This window comes from Poecile atricapillus, chromosome 1 (genome assembly GCF_030490865.1).
Source record: "Poecile atricapillus isolate bPoeAtr1 chromosome 1, bPoeAtr1.hap1, whole genome shotgun sequence".
Classification (NCBI taxonomy): Eukaryota; Metazoa; Chordata; class Aves; order Passeriformes; family Paridae; genus Poecile; species Poecile atricapillus.
Window position 1 is genome coordinate 171,878,700 of NC_081249.1, and position 7,065 is coordinate 171,885,764.

At 37.5% G+C, this 7,065-nt stretch overlaps 1 protein-coding gene across 2 annotated transcripts; it reads right to left on the reverse strand.

Moving 5' to 3' along the window:
• Positions 1 to 2,154: 2,154 nt before the first annotated feature.
• On the reverse strand, positions 2,155 to 6,787 carry ATP5MJ (ATP synthase membrane subunit j). Of its 2 annotated transcripts, none has more exons than XM_058845759.1 (4): positions 6,642 to 6,787; positions 4,865 to 4,988; positions 3,215 to 3,235; positions 2,155 to 2,351 (listed from the first exon to the last, which is right to left on the reverse strand). In XM_058845759.1, the coding sequence occupies exons 2-4, from the start codon at positions 4,986 to 4,988 to the stop codon at positions 2,326 to 2,328; spliced, it is 171 nt and encodes a 56-aa protein (XP_058701742.1). In that variant the 5' UTR covers positions 6,642 to 6,787; the 3' UTR covers positions 2,155 to 2,325. The 2 variants fall into 2 exon arrangements, with proteins under 2 accessions (XP_058701742.1, XP_058701751.1); XM_058845768.1 differs by lacking the exon at positions 6,642 to 6,787 and adding an exon at positions 6,457 to 6,600.
• Positions 6,788 to 7,065: the final 278 nt, after the last annotated feature.

Consider the following 7,065-nt stretch of genomic DNA (forward strand, 5'->3'; position numbering starts at 1 on the left):
GAGTCAAGCCACTGACTGAATTTCCTCCTTCTGTACACTACTCAAGTAAGAAACAAAAACAAATCTTCTATATAAACTAAACACCAGTCTTACTTCCCCTATCTTTTGCAGGTATTTGTGTTAAGGATACCAAAGGAGGAAATATTCTGTAGCCTTCATAGAAATTTCTGAGAAGCACCAATGGAAGCACCAATGGAAGTTGCATATGGCATTGTTTCAGTAGAAATTACCATTTTTATAACGCAGACACTGCTGCCCACATGTACTTTCTTTCCCTACTAGAAAATTAAGCAAGTCAGAGAGAAAGAAGTTAAGACTTGAAGCAGGTTAACTTTACCTAGAAATGCAGTTAAGTGTGCTCCAAGGGCAGGTCAGCAGAAGCTCTTCTTGCCTTCCACCCCAGGAGATCAGAAGAGCATGTTGACGTACCTCAGTGCCAATGATCTGGCTAAGGTGAAACAAATCCTGCAGTGATTAATGTTTTTTTCCTGGTCTGTTTGCCTGAGCTCTGTAATTGAAAATTGCTAAAGCAGGTCATTTGAAGTATGTGTGGTATCTTAGGAACTATAACTTAGTGATCATAAATTTGCATTACAAATGCTCTTATTGCTCCTTACTTGGCATAAATTTTCAATCTGAACTGCTTATTAAGTATACCACAACTCACCCACCCTGTAATTACCACTAGCCTAAGACCTGTTCACTTAAGTTCCATTTTCTTCTACCTTTTATTCTCCATTCCCTTCTTTTGGATGATTTTTATTTTATGTAAAAAATCTAGTAGTGAGTTCTTCCGATTTCTCATTCATTTTTCTGTGGTGAGGAAAAAGAAAAACCCATATAGAAATTATTAAAGAAATCAGGAAAAACAGATCAAGCAAAGGTGAAATAAAGAAAACTGTGGAAGGTGGAATATATGTTAAAAATACATGACGAACAGATGTCACCTTTTCAAATTACCTGCCTTCTTTAAAAAAAGCTCTCAGAGAAATAAGACTGGTGATTTTACCCTACTCAATAGGTACAGGTATTAAGCATAAATATAAATTTAGAAGAAATTAAAGGCAACAGTGTTTGGAATGTTTACCATCAGCAAGTGAGGTTATCAAGTTCCTGAGTGCTCGAATACAAAACATTTAAGCTATGGCCATATACTGCAGTGAGGAGATTGAAAAGCAAAACTTTAATCAAGCTGAAAGATTTAAGATGTTTCAGCGAAGTAGTTAAAAAGATGTACGTAAGCATTAAGTCATTAAAATGACTTAAGCCTCTTAATCTTCTCAAAGGCAGATTAGGCTAAATTTAAACAAAACATGACATGAAGTCTAGTTTTGGTTTTACACATATGTATCCTTAGTACAGAATTCATTATGTGCAGTTCTGGACACTGATTTTCTTAAGATAGTATATCTACAGTCTCCAAAATACACTTGCTATGGAGTTCTAATAGCTATCTACAAAAACCACTAATGACCCATCCTAATAATACAAATATTACTTCTACACTTTCAGGAAAAAGGAAAACTCTTTGAAGCCGGTTAAATGTTCATGCTCATACCAACTGCTGCCAGTGCCTGATGTCACTATTCCCTTTAAATTCTGAGGTTTTCGTAAGCTCCAATGGCAAATGAAAGTCCTATCCATTTTCCTATACAATATAGGCATGTTATTACTTATTCCTTTGCAAAACTTGGGACTAAAGGAAAAGCCTTTCAGAATAATTCCTTAGCTCTACTGAATATGAAGAACAAAAAATAGTTGTGAATTATGCACTTTTAAAAAAATCTGTAAATGTTTTGCATGGTGTTTTCATTACTGTAACTTCTGCTTTTAAACCTTGCAGAACTAAGAACTCCTTAAAAATGTAAGGTTTAAAATATAATTTTTGGTACCCTTGATTACTGCACCACAAGATAACAAAAAGCTGGGGATTAAGACCTCATACTTGGCATCCCATACTTTAGAAATGACATTTTTAAAGTAAATAGCCAAAAAAGCTATTATTACAGGGGGGAGGGAAGGAATCTAATTCTATTAATAAGTTTAGTTATAAAGATTTGGTCCCTTTTAAAGTACTGTAGAAAAAGTTTAACATGGTACTTAGAACTGTAGAAGCTTATTCTAAAAATTAGATTAGCACTGCACTCCAGCATATATTGTCCAACATCTTTAATTACTTCTTTCTCAATGGATTTATTCTTTTTCCAATTACAGCAGATGGATCAGGTAGGGTTCTAGCATTCATTTCCCTATGGCTGTAACTTGCTTCATTTGCAGTAGAGATGATGAACCACCAAATTCATATTCCAAGAAGAGAAGAGATCTTTAATGATGGCCAGAACCAGAGGACTCTGAAACAAAGACATGATTTAGGCTGTTCAAACAGTAAAGGAAATCAATTCAGGAATGTAGTGCAGGTCCTAGAACTGACAACTGTACTTATATCTGAGCACGAGAATTGGCTATTTAAATGAAACAATACCCTCAGAACGTGTACATAAGTAAACGCATCAATTATTAAAAATTCTCTTTTGCAAGTTTTAAAGCCCTATTACAGTCAAACACCCATCCTTCCTTGGTTTTGTTATGGTTCTTCCAGAACTGAAGTTTATTCTATTATTCTGTCTACTAGGCAGTATTTTCTCTAATTGCACATTGCAAAATAGAAATAATGTTTGCATGTACAAATTCAACTGGGAGTGAATTTCTGGACCATTCTCTCATGGTACAGAAAGTGAAGAGCAGAGATACAGCAGGACATAAAAATATAATTTCCAGTGTGATGTCAGAAGAAACTGTCCATAAATATCTAAACACTACTTTATACACATACAAATTCAAAACACAAAGTTTATACTTTCTAATTTCTTGACAGCTAAAATAGCAGGTACTCTTGAAATCATGCTGATTTAAGTAATCCCATTAAATGGCTGGTACTATTATTTGAAAAAATTCCTCGCCCACACAGTCAAATTACAGAGTTTCCATTTTTCTCCTAAAACCTACACAAAAAATTATTTATGTGCAGATCCACAGATGTTTCTAGGTTATAAAATTATCAATACAATCAAAATTACTTATTTTAAAGCAGTCTTTAAACATTAGCTAAATCTGTAACTTAAGCCCCAAATTTATCTAATGTACAATATTCTGAACTGATTTTTACTGCACTTATTTAAAAATTACATCAAGGTATTAAATATCGAATACTTACTATTTCCTGATGATTTTTTGCCTGGGGAAAAAAAAAATAAGCTGAACAATGACAGTTAAAAATATATTTCCTATTTACTTTTTACAGATAAATTTCAATTAGCTTATTATTAGCTTAAACAAAAATTGCAAGTGTACAACGTACTTTCCATGGTACATTTCTGTAAACTTTATACTGATTTTCAAAAGTTGTTTGGTTTTAATTAACCAAGACTCCATGCATTTAGAAATTATAGTCATCAAGATTGCTACTATAATTCTAAAGAAATCTTTATGGAATATTACTATTTTACGTAATATATGGATATATATATATACACACACAAGATATGGATGTAAACGAAACTGTTTGCTTTAAAATTTTCCTTTGTATTTTACACTCCCATTGTAATTGTTCTCCTAAAATACTGTGTCACAGTGATAAAAAAATTCTTTGCAAGAAAGACAGTTATAAGAGATTATACAATCTCCATCCTTGGAAATACTCAAATTATGAATAAGGCTATAACCAACCTGAGCTAACTGTGATCTAAAGCTTCAAGCACAGGTTTGGACCAGGTGAGCTCAAGAGGTCCCTTCCAATCTGAATTATCCTACAACATACTCTTCTATAATTCCATGTATTATTTGCAAAATTATTCCCCAAAGTGCAGAAAGGCCTACAGCTATTAAAAACTATTTTCCCTTTCAAATAAAGCTTAGCATACAGTTGCAATTTATCCAGGTTTTTTGGCCCTCAAAACTCTACACCAGGTAATCTAAGTCATGAATTAATGTAGCATGATATGAAGACAAGTTTGAAACAGTCTGTCCATTTTGAACTCTCCTTGAAGGGTAAAACAAAAGTTAAACTTCTTTTTTTCTTCCTGTCTACCTCAACTACTCATATTTACTTAGTAGTCATTAAGTACTCATTAAGATCAACTGCTTATATTTACTTGAACTTCTAAGTGCAGTGTATCAGTTTTGGAATGCTACACATTATTTGGACAAAGCTAGAGAAAAACTGAGGTAGTATCTCTCAGCTGTTCCCACAGCAAGGGGTTCCTTTCTTTGTGAACTTTGTCTACAATGTACAACACTTCATTGTTCACTACAGCCAGTAAAGCGTTTGACTTGGGATTTTCTTGAGCATAGCCTAAATTGACAAACAGGACCTTTTAAGACACCAAAATTTCTTGTACTCTTCTGCTTACCCGGCCCATTCAAATTTATTATTTTTACATTAGATATTCTATTTCTTTCTCTGAGAAAGTCATCCAGTGTCACCAAGTAACACACATTCTCATGTTCAGTGATGTAGCTCTCATTTTGAGGTGCCATCAGCCCAAAATACATTTTCACAAGTTCATGTGAGAAAACCTTTTAAAAACTATTTATTTTCAAAATCTTGAGGGAGTAAATTAGATCTATACTTTAAAAATCAATTTCTACATTACCTAATCTTCATAATGTAAGCACAGTTACATTGACATTTCAGTATTTTTGTTAGTGGAACCTTCTACAATCAGCATTTAAAACATCTAAATTTGTATAGCAAAGACCTGGCCCTAAGGAAGAATGTTAATTTCTAATTTGCTGGCTATCTTCAATGACTGATTCCTGTTGTGGGTATTCTCTTCTATAAAAAAGACTGTAATGTGTGACTTACCCCCATATGAAATCTTGTAGTAGGCATAAGCTGTTAATGCTACACCAACCCATATTTCTTGATACACAGTAGAGAAGTAGAATTTCATAGGTCTCAATGCCTTTGGAATCATGTTCTGCACCATCTGAAATTTTAAGAAATGTCATTTTAAGTTTTGCAGCTGTATTCTTACTTGCTGGATTTTTAACATACATACATACATACAGACACACACACACAAATATTCTATTTTTATGTATACACACACACATGCTCCTGATGCATATCAGCAGCAGTTTACAAGTTAAAAAACAAAATCCCCAAGCATACAAAAGAACTTATTCCAAAACAAAGAAATAAAAATTCAGAGTTAAGGTTACAATTCATGGGCTAACACAAAAAAAAATACAATTACAGTTGATGAAAGGGTTCAAAGATGAGTCAACAGAACACTTACAGAGCAGCAATGGCTAGACTTCTCTCTGCCTATCAGTAACAGCTTTTTCCTAATGCTTCCAGATTCCCTCAGGAGGAAATCTCATTCCAGACAAGCCAGAGAGGCTCCTTCCTTGCACTACCAATTCAGTTTCCCTCTCTCACAGCTGTCTATTCCAGCATGGTAATTTCTACTCAAAATAGCAACATAAATGATGTTAAGCTAATGAATTCATGCTTTATCATGACTATTTGACTTTCAAAATATGCCCCAAGAGCAAGAAGCCTGTCAGTGTTAGTGTTTTTTTTTTCCTTTCCTTGCAGCTTTGAAAGACAAAGAGAAAATTGTAGGAGGTTTTAAAATAAAATTTATCCTAACTCACATAAAGGTTAGTTCACATTTGCACTACACTGCACTGAGATGTCCCATGTTCTACTGTCTTACACACAGCAGTTCACCCAATAGTCACTATTCATGCTTATCACAACCCAATAAAGTCAACTATACACACATGTAGACAGCATATGGTAAACCAGAGACCCAGGAAAGAAAAGCAGAATTTAACTTCTCTGAGGTAATGCTCACTTATCTGCCTTTACTAAATGTAAAGCATCTTTTGGCAAGCCTCTAAGAGGAGAGGGTACAAAGGCAGCCAGTGTCAAAATAATTGGAAAAATAAAGGTGTTTCTTAAAGAATGAAAGCAACTTTGAGGCAATTCGTATATACTTAAAGAAAAAAAAACCCCACATTTACATTTGTTTATGGACAGTCATTTCAATAATTTATTTTTGTAGCAAAAGTTTCTGAAACATCTTTGTGCTTTCAGCAACACTACAACACACTGCATTAAGGACACTGCTCACCTATATTTCCAGTGTTTGTAGTTTGAGATAACAGTGGACTACAGTCACAGAATATCAAGACATACTAACAAACAAGGAGACTGAGCAGAACTGGAGGGAAAGATTTTCCCACCGCTACAAAACAGGGAATAAGCAGTGCTGTTTCCACTTAACACCGCGCTAAAGCCCGCCAGAGACCTTTCCCCAGGGCCTGCGCGGACGCGATATTGTCCTGAGCATTTTTTTTTCTGAAATCTACCCGGAACAACGCTGTATTTGCTGTCTTTGCTGTCTGCTTGACCTCCCCGCCACAACCCGCCGCTGCCCGGGGCACCTGCGGCCCGCCCCAGCCCCGACCGCAGCACGGCGGTGGGCGGGTAACGGCAAATTCCAGCGCCGCGGGCCGCACTCCCTTTCTCCCTTCTTCCCTTCCCAGGCTGAACCAGCGCTGCCCCCACCCGAGGCACCCCGACCGGAGCCCGCCAGGACCCAGCCGGGCCTCGCCCGGCTCGGACCCACCGTGCCAAGGGAGCGGCGAAGGTCACCCTCGGGAACGGGGACGGGTCCGGTGCCGCCGCGGGGCGCGCCGGGAAGGGACGCGCGGCGGGCGGGGACAGCAGCGCCCCCTATGGCCGCGGAGGACCAGAGCGCCCTACGAACCGCGGCGGTGCCAGCCCCGCTTCCCTCGGCATCACGGAATGGGTCAGGCGGGAAAGGACCGCAGTGAGACACCTGGAATAACCTCCCTGCTCAGGCAGGGTCATCCCAGAGCACGTGGCGCAGGATTGCGTCCAGACAGTTCTTTAATATCCCCAGTGAGGGAAACTCCGCACCTTCTCCGGGCAACCTATTCCAGTGCATGATCACCGCACAGTAAAGTTCTTCGCTGATGTTCGGGTGGAACTTCCTGTGCATCACTTTCTGCCCGTTGCTTCTTGTCCTA

Coding starts and splice junctions, on each gene's coding strand:
- ATP5MJ (XM_058845759.1), bottom strand. CDS start 4,988: ATGGTGCAGAACATGATTCCAAAGGCATTGAGACCTATGAAATTCTAC. Junction 3,236..4,864: donor CTACAAGATTTCATATGGGG/GTAAGTCACACA, acceptor TTTTTTCCCCAG/GCAAAAAATCATCAGGAAAT. Junction 2,352..3,214: donor CAAAAAATCATCAGGAAATA/GTAAGTATTCGA, acceptor TCTTTGTTTCAG/AGTCCTCTGGTTCTGGCCAT.